Source organism: Epinephelus lanceolatus, chromosome 13, assembly GCF_041903045.1.
Source record: "Epinephelus lanceolatus isolate andai-2023 chromosome 13, ASM4190304v1, whole genome shotgun sequence".
Taxonomy (NCBI): domain Eukaryota; kingdom Metazoa; phylum Chordata; class Actinopteri; order Perciformes; family Serranidae; genus Epinephelus; species Epinephelus lanceolatus.
In genome coordinates, this window is record NC_135746.1 from 22,701,613 (window position 1) to 22,716,564 (window position 14,952).

The 14,952-nt window shown below is 41.9% G+C and overlaps 1 protein-coding gene across 9 annotated transcripts in view; it reads right to left on the reverse strand.

Moving 5' to 3' along the window:
* Positions 1 to 14,952, reverse strand: part of gphnb (gephyrin b) — a 165,078-nt gene that overhangs the window by 86,743 nt on the left and 63,383 nt on the right. For all 9 annotated transcript variants that reach the window (XM_078173891.1, XM_033648392.2, XM_033648390.2 and 6 more), the window contains exons 3-6: positions 9,588 to 9,645; positions 9,377 to 9,469; positions 1,437 to 1,531; positions 886 to 952 (exon numbers count right to left, since the gene is read on the reverse strand). In XM_078173891.1, coding sequence (XP_078030017.1) covers positions 886 to 952; positions 1,437 to 1,531; positions 9,377 to 9,469; positions 9,588 to 9,645 — 313 coding nt within the window. The remainder of the gene's footprint in view (positions 1 to 885; positions 953 to 1,436; positions 1,532 to 9,376; positions 9,470 to 9,587; positions 9,646 to 14,952) is intronic.

Here is a 14,952-nt window from a genome sequence, read left to right on the forward strand (position 1 = left end):
TGTCTCTGAGTCTGAGACAAAACCTTGATTTGAGGTTTATTTTAATAAGATTTAATGTTTCTGTTACAGGTTGGTTGCAGTGCTGAAGGACCGACCCAGGAGCCACTCTCCTGCCAACGAACGGTCAGTTTAACGTTTGTGGGGGTTAGCACGAGCTCACACAGCAGCAGCAGCAGCTACTGTAACATCCAACGCTGAGCTGATAAATGGTACCAACAAACTCACACCGACACTGACGTTAAACCCCTTAATTACAGTTAATGTTAATGTTAGCCATGGGACGCTAACAGTTAGCGGAGTCACTGTGTGTGGATGTGGGTGGACTCTCACCAACTGTCCTGAGAGAGACAGAGCGGGGCTGCATGCAGCTCTACAATGAAAAAAGATTTAACCCATTTTTAAATAAGTAAATAAAAATAAAAATTTGAAAATCTGGCGATCAATATCGATATTGTGGTGGCCCCAACAAATACATCAATGCATGTGATGCACCAGGATTCAAATGTATTTCTAATTTATTGAATTTTCTATTAAAAAAAAAGAACATGAAAACTGAACACCAGCATACAAAAGAAGATCTAAATAGCTGATTAATCCGTAGCACCTTAAAATTCCCCTCTCTTTAACCCATTCACTTACTAAAGGCAGCAAGCAACCATCCAAGCCTAACCATGAGGTGTTCAGTGTCTTCCTCAAGGACACTTTGACTTAGGCACAGTAGTTGGGGATCTAACCTCCGACCATAATGTGTATTTATTTGAATGACACAAACAACCACAGCACCTGATCCGTGAGCAGGTGAATCTGTTTGCCTAACTTCACCTAACCCTGACATCCACAGAAGAGAGGTGATGCTGTTACATCTCCTCGCTGTGTTTTTCCTACCTGGGAGCCTTTCTTGCTTCCTGGTAAGTTAATGATGAGCGTCTTCCCTCGGATCCCACACACAGGTCTGTAACACACAAACACAGGGGAAAGTTTATTTAAACACAGAGGAGGAAAGTGTGACACGTATGCTTGATAATGGTGATATATGCCTCTCCCTCCACCTTCAAGCCTCCATTCAGTGTATCACAGTGTGCTGCACTTTGTCACAGCTGATAAATTAATTCACTCACTGCTTTTTTCTAACATTAAAGGTGGGATGGGCCTCTTTAACCAACAGGAGGGAGTCACACTGTGCATGATTTATCTGTAAGGCTCTACTGGAATAACTGTGCGACTATCTTTGCTCTCTGATCACATCTAAACAGTGTAATTACAATGTCAGGTCACAGGACATTTTAACCTTAGCATGTACTGCATGTGTAGGTTGTTTTTGTCTATATACAGTTTATTTCTGGAGCTAACTGTTTAAATAAAGGATTGGGTAAATTAATTATGTAAATCAAAGTATGTGCGCTTTGGTTACATCATGGTGAAGGTGCGTGTCTGACCTGGAAAGCATGCCTAGTGGTGTGACGTTGAGAGATCCCATCAGCATCGCCAGAGACATCCCTGGAGCCTCGCGCTCTATCACCTCCTTAGTGGCCTGGAGAGAGGAGAGATAAAGAGGGGGGTCGTTAGTGTGATCATACTTTAACTAAGCATGTGCCCATCCTCAGTTAGGGCTAGTTTCAGGCAGTCATTTGAACAAAAAATACTGTCGAATATAATCAAATTTAAAGTACAGGACAGGTTTGTATAAAGAGACAGATGTTGATATTTGTTGGACAGCATTTCCTCATACTTATAAAAGCTACTGTGATAAAATAAACATAGACACATCCATCCTTCCTACAGTTACAGGGATTTTTCCTTGTTTTTTGTCACATATATATAATATCACAATGTCGTATGTTCGTATTAAACATGGCCAAAGTTTCAAATCATGAAGCAAAAACATCAGGATTCAGACTGTTCTTGATACTCTGTTTTTAAAGTTTTATTTTTATTTTGACGGATTCACTCTCGTTGGTGTTTTGCCTCACTATACTTCTGGTTCTTCAACACTGTGTCTCTTGAATGCCTGCTGCTTACGCTCTGGCACCTGGTCACTACCTTTTTACACCCATAAATGTCCCTCAGAGAAAATCAGAAGAAAATAAGACAATACAGGCAGAGATACCACAATAGACTACCATACACCTCTAGTGGGTTATACATGATGATTGAGAGGGATTGTATATACCTTAAATCGTCCAACGTTATCACAGGAAATCAAAACTTAAGAATAAGGCCTCATGGTAGGTAAAAAGGTAAAGCTGTAACAGTCAGACAGATGACCGGGAAACACTGATAATCGTCCCAAACTTTTACAACATCCTCCTGAATGCATGTCTTGCCTCAAAACATCTGGACTGCCCTTTAAATATTGATTTACAATCCCTGTTGTACGATCCATCTCTCAGCTGTCTGAGGGCTGAAAAATCCTTATCTGACCTGCCTCCCCTCCATCTACATCCCCCATTAGCAATCAGGATTGATTCAATCTTTGAAATCAATATGCTAATATGTCCTTTTCTTGGTCAGGCTGTGCAGTTTTACTTTAATGCGGTTTCCAGGGGCGGTGGTCGTGCCAAATTTCACCGTCTTCGTAGGGACATGTGCAACAAATGCATCTGTTTGTGTGTGAGTGTGTACACATTTGCGGGACTGCAGTTGATGCGGCACGTTCTCAACAGATAAGATAGCGGAGAAGATAGTGCCTTCTCCTCCAGCTGTGTGTGTTGGGTGCCCTTGAGTTGAGTGACACTTCAAACGCACCATTAGCGAGGGAGAGGGGAGAGAAAAGACTTCAAAGAGATGAGGAGCCACTGATGAGCATCGTGGGCTTGGACTCAGGAGAGGAGAGAGACAGAGGGGAGGGGAGAGAGATGAGGAGAAGGGAAAGAGTGTGGGAGGGACCGAGAGGGGGATGAGATAGGAATAAGAGGAAGGAGGGAGACAGAGGCTGGATTTATACCTCATCATACACTGAGTGGAAGAAGAGGAAGATGGGTTTGTTGGATTCAACAGGCATGCATTCAGATTAAATGTAAACTGTATGTTTTGTGCAACATGTTTGTCTAATGGCAGAAAAAAGGGTCTTAATTACATTTATGAGGGGGGTAAGAGAAGCAGGAGGACAAAGAAATATGGCAAAATATGATCAGAAAAAGGTTCCTCTGGTCAAGTGCAGTCCTAAAGCTCAGACTGAGAATGCTAATTTGTTCTTTGCAAGCATGCAATTCTAAATGTATGCCTTTTAAAGGTAAATTAAGTACTGTTAAATATGACAGCAAAGACTTCCCATACATCCTGCATGCTTCTTGTGCCATGGGCTAATCACCAGCAATCAATGTACATGCATGAGAAAAGCAATAAATCAAGAATACATCTGTTAGATAGCCACTAACAGGAAAAGATCAACTTCCAATACGTCGTTGTGGGTTTACGTGAGGTGCTGCTTTTACGCCAGATGATGCTGCTGAGCCCTCTGGAGGTGTCGTGGGCCTCATCAACGAAACACCAAAGAAGGAGGGTGCCCACCTGACGACCCCGGTGAAATCGTTAGCTCCTTCAACCACCCAACCCCGAAATGTCACCATCTGTCTCACAACAGTGTCTCGAGGTATATGCAAGGATTGTATCACCTAGTCCTGAACTTGGCATGTGGTCAGGCGCAAGCTCGGCTCAGGGAGGAGGACGCCCCAGCACTCTGGATCTTAACATCACATCCTGTGTATTTAAAACTAATGTCTCAAGAGAAATCCCACTCATGGCAGAGTAAAATTTGTACTGAACTTTGCTACTTTACACCAAAACATCATCTGCAAATGTACAAAAAATCATAGGGCCAGTAGATGAGTCTTAAGATGAAGCGAACCAGCATCATTGTATAAAATTTAGAGAGAATATAAGATACACAGTTGGAATGGAATACATCAACGCATATGACAAACAGGCTGGTGCAAAACATTAGAGTCCCTGTGAAACAGGAGGTAGATCATCTTTAGCTTCTGTGCTGTGACATATTTCTATCTAATCTAATATTTAGCCCTGTTTCCCCTGAGCAGTACGGTTCAGTTCAGTTCAGTTTGGTACGCTGTTTTTTCTGTTTCCACTGTGAAAAGTTGTGGATGGTACCAATAGAACCGTTCCGTACCATCCCCATTTTTGGTCCCCCTTCTGTTGGGGTACCTAGCACACAGATCTGGTACTAAAAGGTGGAGCTGTGAACACTGCAGCCCATTGACTGGCCAATAGCAGATGGTCACTCTGCTCAGGGTTGAGCTGTGGCTGGTTTTGAGGCTGATGTAACCACTGTTCATACTGTGGAGAGTTTTATTAGGAGACTAACTATAAAATGAAAGGATGTTTTGCTGCCTCTTGCAGCAGCTGGAGTCAGAGAAAAAAAATAACTTAATTCACTGGGCCGACTGCCGGCAACTTTTAAGGTGGAACGTTAACTTGTAATGTTACAACAACAACGACCGCGCCCACATTTTAGAATACTGTTTGCGGTGGAAACACTAGGGTCTAGGTACCATGTCTGAAGGGTTACTTTTGGTTTCAAAGTTACTATACTGAAAGTGTTTGGTGGCAGTGAGGCTTTATAACATCAATGTGGCAAACTAGTTGCAGTAGTAGTAGTCAGTAGTATCCCTACTGGTTTGTATGTGATGAAATCCCATCTGACAAATGATGCAAGCACACATTGTGTACAAAATATGTTGAACAACTGGTCTTTCTGGGACGTTCCAACTTGTAGCATCACTCAATACTACATTGTTTAATTACAGAAACGGACAAAGACGAAGAGATACTCCAAAATCAACTTCGAAGATAAAACCATCTTGACTTGCTGATGTAGACGTAGAGAACACAGGTCAGATAAGGACTTTACAGTCATGTTCTGTTAATGGATGCAATGTTGAATAAAGCAACATGTAGTAAGACGACTACAAAAAATGAGAGGTAATATTAAAGTAACATTAATATTTAAAGAGTACACAAAGAGCTCTTTCATTAGAATAAAGACATGACATGTAATCTGTTCTGTCCTGCTTCCAGCTCAAACAGAACACAGTCATGTGTGTCTTGTACAGCCATCACACACACACACACAGACAGACAGAGAGATATCGTTGTCTCCAGCACACGGGGTTGAATCAGATAGCAGGTATTATCAGGGACTACAGTGTGTACGTGTCTCCCCCCTTCCAGGAAGGCTGCTGTCTACCATGATTGATGAGGACCAATGATACTGCTGAGAACCACAGCTCATCCCCTGCCAAATTGCTTGTGTGTGTATGTGTGTGGCTGTGTGTGCGTGTGTGTGCGTGTGTGTGTGTGGCTGAGCGCATGCAACAAAAGTATAGAGATGTAAATAACAAAAAAAGCGGTTTTATTTAAAGTTATGGTTTTTGATTCTTCATGTATGTACAGTGTGATTCTGCCTTCACAGTACAGCAGGCTGCATATATGCATGCAGGTATGTGTGTATTAGGACTGGGTCTCATTTAAAAAAGTACGATACCAGTACCAGCACCAGTATGTTTAAAGTGATAGCAGTAGTATATCTCATTTAATACCTTTGTGTTTTCAACTTCATCCAATACCCATCATGTGAATGGAAGCATTCAGTTGCGTTAAATATCACAGGCGCAGGGCAAACTAATTGTCCGTAGCCTCTCTGTGTGTGGTGCGTGTGTGTATTTGTAAGAAAATGCTGAACTGCCAACTCCATCAAATACACCCAGCTGACTTTACCACACCACAGATTGATGTGCAAATAGTCTTTTTTCTAGATTTGGGTAAAATAAGGGTAAAATGCAGCACTATGGAGCACTATTTGGTTGTAGGTTATCTCAGTGTCAAGTGCCGATACGGACATTCACAGCATATTTATGATTCAGAGTCTGAACCACATTTTTCTGTACAATGCTTTCAACATGGAGGTAGCTTTGCTGGGGCCTAGCAGCTAACAGTGGTGACAGCACGAACAGTGCTAACAACGGCAAAAGTGCTGACAGAGCTAATGGCTTTAACCTAGGGGGAACGGAAGGGTGGGCGATACACTTTCTTTAGGACGCTGTTGCTGTTAGCACCGGTAACCCCCTGTAACCACAGTGTAAAGCAGAGGCAATTAGCTAGCCAACGGAATACACACACAGGCACACTTACATGCATCATCATACACACATGGCCCAACTGGCGACTGAAACAACAAACAGAGAAGCTCAGATTACAACACACACAGAGGGGGAGAGTGACTTCCTTCTCTGCTCAGGACGCCATTACCCCACTACATCTTTACATAGCAGATAGTTCTTTGCTGCTATTTTAAGGCCTTTGCACACTGAGTCCGTTTTTTTGGGATGCTTTTTGTCTTTCACTTGGCACTGCAGCTGCATGAAGGGGCGGAGCTGTCCTCCACATTCTGTGTGGTCCACATCCTCCTCCTCTTCATCATCATCCACCTGAATATCACTATCTGACCTGCTGACACTGAGTAGTCTGAGTTATGAAATGATTCTGTGCGCCGTGTTCCTCTGTCTTGCTGTGGTTGTGTCCTGCCAACATATTTTCTTCACTGATTCTTGGTCAAACGTTTCTAAAGGCTCTGACAGATGCAAAAAATGCCAAAAATCTAACCTCTTTAGAGAATTTTAATGATGGACTAAAGTTTTCGCAAACATGACTGACACAACGTGAAGTGGTGTTTATTTGTAGACAATTTCGGACAGAAAAAAAACCAAAACAAAAACGGATTCATTGTGCAAAGGCCTGTAGCGTTCTGAATGTCACATACAGAACCTTTAAAGATATCAATTAACATATCGCACAAAATCTGGAGTAACAGCAGTTTTACTATAAAGAAATCCCCATAATCAATATGGTGAAGACAGAACAGTCTACACAACCTTTATAATATGGGGTCGAAATCAGAAATATTTACTTCACCGGACTGAAGTGAGATAATTTTTGAAACTTTAGCGTCAATAAAGAAACCTGATGTTGTGTGTAGACCTCCTCTCCTGTATTTATCTATTATCATCGGCGAGAACACACACACTGACACCTGACACCCATTATCTCTGAATTGCCTGCTACATGATCCCATATCTTCTTCAAAAAAAGTGAATCAATAAGGATCTAACTCCTGCCTCTTTATTTCTCATGTGGCCGCGGGGCTAATTACACTGTGTGTTAATCAGTGCTGCAACACATGTGCGTAATCAGCAAAAGCAGGCTGAGGTTCTCTGAATGAAGCACAAGCAGCAACTGGTAGAGACATCTACCTTTCAACAGCCTCTTTCTCTCAGTCACACACAAAAAAATCAGCATACTTGTATTGCAGTTGTGTAACACTACTACCCTTACATGACCCCAGACCAAAACAGTGACCATATTTCACCCCACGCTGTCCTCGTTGATTCTTATGTAACATGTTGCTAGCTATTACAGCTCTCAAGCTTCATTATATAGTTTGCATCCTTATGAATATACATCAATACAAAACACAACCTAGGACATTGTTCTCTGTCGCTCCTTCGAGCCAGCTATGCCATCACTAGAATATATCTTACTATATAATGACGAAAACTGTGTCTCTGTGGGTGTGTGTCTGTCTGTGTGTCTGTTCGATGTTTTTCTCCTCACTGACTTGGTCAATCCATGTGAAATTTGGCACAGTGGTAGAGGGTCATGGGAGGATGCAAATGAAGCAATATTACATCAATTGGCCAAAGGGAGGCGCTATAGCAACCGATTGAAATTGCAAACTTTGAATGGGCATATCTCATGCCCCGTATGTCATAGAGACATGAAACTTTGCACAGAGATGGCTCTCCTCATGAGGAACAAATTTGCCCCAAGAACCCATAACTTCCGATTATATAGATTTTCAGCCATTTTGAATTTTTTGAAAAACACTTCAAATCGATCTCTTCCTAGGAAGTTTGACCGATCTACATGAAACTCAGTGAACATAATCTAGGGACCAATATCTAAAGTTCCCTCTTGGCAAAAGTTGGAAAACTTACTAAAACTGAGCTTCTAAAAGGCAATGAATATTGCGGAGGGCGTGGCTCATCACATAAAGGTGTATAACATCTCAAGGGTTTCACCGATCACCACGCAACTTTGTAGGCATATGACCACACATAATCTGAGGGGACCCCTCCATTATTGACCCCATCAAACAAAATGGGGGCGCTAGAGAGCTCATTTCTTATCTAGGCCTAACCGCCATATCGATTTTTACTAAACTTGGTAGATATGTAGAACAGGACGCCTCAAGGTGACTGGAGAAATTTAACTCTAATTGGCAACTGGGTGGCGTTATAACAACAGAAAAATATTTAAAAATGGCTAAAATGCGACCGATCACTGTGGCTCCCCCTGTGGCCCAATGTTTGTTTGGTTTCCTAATTTTTGGTATGAATAAGTCATGGTATGGTATGCTGTACATAATCACGGAAACTGTCAGTGTGTCAGTCAGTCAGTCATTCTACCAGTGCGGCCCACTTTTAAGTCAATACAACATATAAACACTTTATCTATCTGCCTTTCAATGTGCTACCTCAACTACTAATGTACAGTTTTAGCCCACTAACTATCCCATTATTGGCAATGGTACTACTGTACTTTCAATAAAGCAATCATACTATCAAATTCACAAAAACTCTGTCTGAATACATTGCTCCTCTTAATGGGTTCAGTTGACTATTTAATCTGCAATTACGTGGGCAACTGTACGTGGGCAACTGTGCACTCAATGGGTATAGACTAGTCATGATGTATTCAACAAGCAATTCCAGTCAGAGTTCCAGTCAGAACACATTTGAAGGGATACTACATCAATTTTCAACCAGCTCTGTATCAAAACAATGTGGGTCGTATGTGTAAATGAAATGTGGTAAATTTCCCTTTACCTAATCAGTGCCTAGATATCCCACCTTTTGCCAGGAGGCATAATTCATGTCATCTGGCAGAGTTTCATTGGATCTCAGGCTGTTGCTCATACTACAGGCTGTACTTCCACATTTTCGTCTTGCCTGCCACACATGCCGCTGACTGCGCTGATCAAATATAAACCAAGATTCTGTTACTGAGTTGCCTATTTCTTGCCTGAAATGCTTTCAGGAACACATGTTAGCTTCCTGTTTAACTGTAATACGAGATTGTTTCTTGCTAGCTAGTCACTATGGTTTCACATGGACATGTTCACATTACTCCCACCATTGGGAGTGTGTATTGGTCTGGTGCGGTGCAGTGCATTCTGGTAGATGTAGGTTTTCTCCCTCTTGACCACCGATTTTCAAAAGTATTTGTGTCTTTCTAATGCATAGTCATCCAAGTTTGATTAAAAGGCCATCTTTCCACCAGTGAAATACTTCTTTAAACCTACCTCTGGTGTGACGTCTCTCGGGGCGAAGCCAGTGCCTCCAGTGGTTAGGATGAGGTTAAGTTCCTTCTCATCGCACCAGTCCACCAGCGTCTCCTGTTCACACACACATACACAAACACACCATTAATTGTTATTACAAACACTATCATCATTTACAAAAAGACAGACAGACAGACAGACACAGCAGATAACATATTAATAGATTACATACCTTGATTTCGTCGATCTCATCCGGCACTATCTTGTAGGCCGTGATCATACCCCCCAACCTGAGGAAGAAGACAATCATTAGATCAGAGATACAGTTATTAATGTTATGTTCCAGAGACGATACTTTATTGATCCCTGTAAGAAAATCCTCTTCTGTCTACCTCCTTTTCTACAGCGAGGTTAAAAGGGTCAGCTAAGGAACTGTAGATATTCACTCAGTGAGCGGAGAGCTTAAACTCAGGATGACCAGTTGACGGGAAGTCTTTCTTCTGTCTATATGCCGGGGTTGTCGTACTCCAGACCACTTTTTGAAGGTCTCAGACTCAACCACATTTTGACTCAGTTTTGTCTTGGACAACGAAGACTTTTAGGAATCTTATTTCAGGACCAATCAAGATCACCACTGAGGGGATATCACTGTTTTAGATTGCTCATAGAAAAAAAAAAAACAAAGGAAAATTCACACACATAAAATTCACCCCTGCAATGCCTTCTGATTATTTTATCAAGACGTTTCTAATGAGCCACTTATAAATAGATTTGAAACTACGTGAATTGTTCCCTCTGCCTGATTTTAATGCTCTCATGAGTACAAGGATGAATGAATCGGTTGGGTCTTGTCATTGTGTGTAGGTGTTCTAATATTTCTACATTTTACGGTGTATTTTTTATGTTTTTTATTATGTGGTTCAGATTGTTGATCTTAATGGGACTTACCTGGTTAAATATGGGTTAAATAAAATAAATAAAAATAAAAAATACACACATATTCGTTACTGTATATCATAAGAGGTGAATGAAGAGGAATCTTGATTTGTTTTCAGTGGGTTTTTATGTGAATGTGGATCTTTCAGAGCAGCTTGAGGAGCGCCTATGGTGTGCATGATCCACATTTTATCATAAGTGTGTCATGCACTGATCTGGTCTTGGTCCTGACTCAGTCTCCTCTTGATACACTCAGGTCTTGGTCATAACTAGGTCTGGGTGAGCTTGACTACGACACTGCTATATGCACCACCCTGCTGCCACAAGTGTTTCAGCAGGGTAAGTGACAGACCTGGGATATTGTGGACTCACCTCTTTCTTTCTCATAATAATAAGGCAGAAAATACCCCCCAACATGCACCCCAAAGTCCAAAAATGTGGCCTTTGTCTCACTAAAAATGTCTGTTCTTCAGTTCCTGGTCTGGCAGCAAACAAGACCTTAAAAGTAACCCTACATCTGTCATTTAAGACAATGCAGGCCTGTGAAAACACTGACGAAGAGAAAAGAGAGCAGGCGACAGAGACCTAGCAGATGCGGGAAAAATGCGAGGGAGAAAAAGGCAGTTGAGGGAGGCTGGAAAAAGGGAGAGACATAGGAGTATAAGAGCAAGTAAGGAGGAGAGAGAGGATGCCCTTGAACATCCCCTCCTGTAAGGATTTTCCACAGGACGGCCCACTGAAGAGGGAGCTCTGACAAGGACAGAGCTGCTGCTGCTGCTGCTAAACAGCGATCCATGGCGACCTCCTGTGGCCAGACCGGGTATGACACCCCAAAAAGAACAACCCCAGGCTCAAGGTGAAGGCTCTGCACAGACACCCCTTATGTAACCCTTTTCTTTTTTTAAGAAGCGCTATTTTTGGGAGACTACTGCATCATGTTTCCCCTCCGCGTCAGCCACTTAAACGCCATGATACCCTCCCTCTGACAAATACCCATGAACTCGGTGAACATTAAAGCATCCGCTGTTTTTTTCTTTCTTTCCTCCCCCCTCCTCTGCCTCTCTGATGCTTTTAACCACACGGAAAACTCTCGCTCTTCACACACTTGGTTACAAAGAAGAAATGCTGCACACCCCTGAAAATATCATTCACCAAATCCATCAGCTCTGCTCGGGTTTAAACTGTGCAGCGGAGCAGAGCGGAGAGACACGTTTAAAGCAAGACAACACCAAAATACTGCAGCGAGCATGCACGGAGACGAGGCGTGGAAGTCAGAGGGAAGCTGTCTGCTGCTGACAAAAGAGGCAGAGGAGTCAGGAAGAATCATTTAAGAAGTTATTTTTCATGAAACGCTGCACATGCAGGGCTACTCAGAGCATCCGCTAACTTGTGCACCACACACACATCTACACACACACTGCGCTGACATTCCTGTGATGGCACGAGTGATTTACTTCTCTTGATGTGCTTGGGAGGGAGTTTTTTTTTTGGCATCTCTGCATGTGTCTATGTGTGTGTGTGTGTGTGTGTGTGATTGTGTTCATGCATGTGCATTGGTCCGTTTATGTGTTTGTGTGTGTCTGTGTTACACCTCGGGAGAGTAAAGGAGCTGTCAGGACAAATCACCTCTCTCCCTCTCCTGGGGTTTTTATGCCTCTCTGTTTCAGCCCAAATGAAAATATGCTCAACACAAATAACTAGGGTTCCTTCCCACCGTTTCCTAGGCAACCCCTCCTGCCTGAAGCCTCTAGTTGCTGTGTTGTTCATCGTGAGCGTGTGAGAGTTTGTGTGTGTGCGCGCCGGTGAATGTTTGTGTTTGTGTTTTGTCACTATCGGGGATGCCATTTCTGCGCGAAGGCAGCAATATGTTGTTGACTGGACATTTTTGAGGAGGTTACGTGCAGTTGTATGTTCATCTGTGAGGCGTGATGTGATCTGTGTATTCATCAGTGCGTGTATGTCCATGTCAAGAAACACAAAACGTATTTATCACATCTGTCACATCTGCAGCATTTATGTACACTATATGAATGTGTACAGTAAGCCTGTGGATGTATTTGAATATATTTACATACTGTATATGTGTCTGTGTGTATTTTTGTATTGTATCGCTGTGTGTACACTTTGCACAACACATGTAGTGTGCACACGCAGTGATACCCAGCCCACATGCTGTGTGCATCACCACAGATATTATTATATATGTGGCTCCTATGTGAGTAAAGAATCTGGAGTTTCTCAAGTTCTCTTACGGCTATGTATGTGTGTATGTTTAAATATAGATGCATATGTATGTATCTCTAGAGTTGTATATATATATGTGTGTATGTACAGTATATATGTACCATATGTATCACTGTAGGTATACTGTACATGAATAGACATTTGTGCATACTGAGCAGAGAGGTGTTTCTGTTATATAGCCTGCTCTCAGTAAGTATATGGTGGTGAGCAGGTGGCACCATGTATGATAGCCTTGGCCACGGGTGTCTGAATGTGTGTGAATGTGGCATGTAGCGTAAAAGCGCTTTGGGTGGTCGGAGGACTAAAAAGACGCCATACAAGTGCAGATATATTAACCACAATCTACAACCTCCAAAAGACTCATACAGTTCATACTTAAACATTATAACCGTCAGGAAGAAAGGACAGGTAAGTGTACATAATAAACTGGCTACTGAGTGTATGATTGTGTTCAAGCATTCATTCATTCATCCTGTTGGGGGGTTGCGGGGGGGCTGGAGCCTATCCCAGCTGTCACTGGGTGAGAGGCAGGGTACACCCTGGACAGGTCACCAGACTATCACAGGGCTGACACATAGAGACAGACATTAACGCGCACATTCACACCTACGGACAATTTAGAGTCACCAATTAACCTGCATGTTTTTGGAGAACCCTGATAAAACCAACACTGATATGGTGAGATCATACAAACTCCATACGGAAGGGCCACAGCCGACTGATGGGTTTGAACCTGAAACCCTCTTGCTGTGAGTCAACAGTGCTAACCACTGTACCACAACCATATATAAATATGTGAATACATTTCCATTTTTTTCCACACATGCATACACACATTTATGTTCAGTATATACTAGTATATATTGTATGTGAATATAATATGTAAGCGTGTACACCAACCCAGTCTCCTAGAGATCATGTTTGTATACCACTGAATTGCATTCATAATTACACTGTGGTGACAACGTAATGGCTGCCTGGGTAATGTTCAGACACAACACTACATTTATGTATCACGCTGTATTCACAGGGTAGATAGCAGACACACACAAAGTGTGAGACAGTGACACCAGACTGCTGTCTGTGGTTAGGTTTGGGCAACAAAAGCACTTTGGTTAAGGTAAGGGAAAGATTGTGCCTTTGGTTAAATTTTAATTGAAAAGGTAAGAAAGAAAAAATCCTGTAGTCACTACTACTACCTGAGTGTACTGCAAGGTTGCCTATTTTGGCAGAAGGCAAAAGAAATGTCAGTGAACATTTTGCTGATACGTTCAGAATCAACATGTTTGTGATTTGCCTGATGCGTTGATTACTGTAAGAACAATTCCTCATCATCTACATTGCTAACTCCCTTGTTAACTATTTGCCTCCTAAAACACTGTGATCATCTGCTGCTGGTTTATTAGAGGTTCCCTGCAACAGCAGAAAGAAGATCAGGGATGCAGCCTTTATCAGTTACACCCCAAAGCTATGGAACACACTACCTATAGATATCAGGGAAGCCAGCTTGCAAAATATTTTAAAAGAAAGCTAAAAACGTATCTGTTCACTTTGGCCTTTAACTAGCTCTGACTATCCTGATACAGGTCTGAAACTTTCTTTTTATGCTTTTACTTCCTATTAACACCTCATGCTGCTGCAACTCTTAAAATCGTACTTGATTTTATGATTTATAGTTTTAAAATTCTATGATTTTATAAATCAGTTGTTTTATGTTCATTCTGTCTATTTTCATGTGAAGCACTCACACTGCAGTGTTTATACTCTCCTTATTGTAAAGCACTTTGTGCTGCATTTGTTGTGTCAAAGGGTCTTATATAAATACTATTACTATTATCTTTATTATTATTATAATGTTAATAGCAAACATAATTCGCTGTGCATTACATGTGCTCAAAAGCGTATTCCTTTGCAGTGGCCAGTGCTCAATTACAACCCGAGGCCATTTCCTGCATGTCATCCCACCTCCTTTCCTGTCACTCTTCAGCTGCGCTTAATAATCCTAAAAATGTACTGCTATTATTTTTCATATTATAAAATGATTTGCTGTTTCAAATCATTTCTAGGAGACAGAGCTCCGTATACTGTCCTTGTCTGGTATTAGACCTCTGAATCTCAGTTTGCTCAGTAATTCAAATAAGCCTGGTGCTGTGACCACTGACAGCAAAGACGTTTCCTCCCGCTGGTGAAAACAATCAACCAATCAGAGCTTTACAGATGGAATAAGAATGCAACTGTCATCTAATTACGTAGCTAACTAGCTGCATACATCCATGGCATTAATGAGACTGACACAAATTGTTAATTCACAGAAATAACTCTAACCAAGCGTTTCAGACGCATACAGAATAATCAAAATGTCTCTGGCTCAACTGCAGCTGAGGATTTGTTGCATGCCATCATCTGAATTTACATGC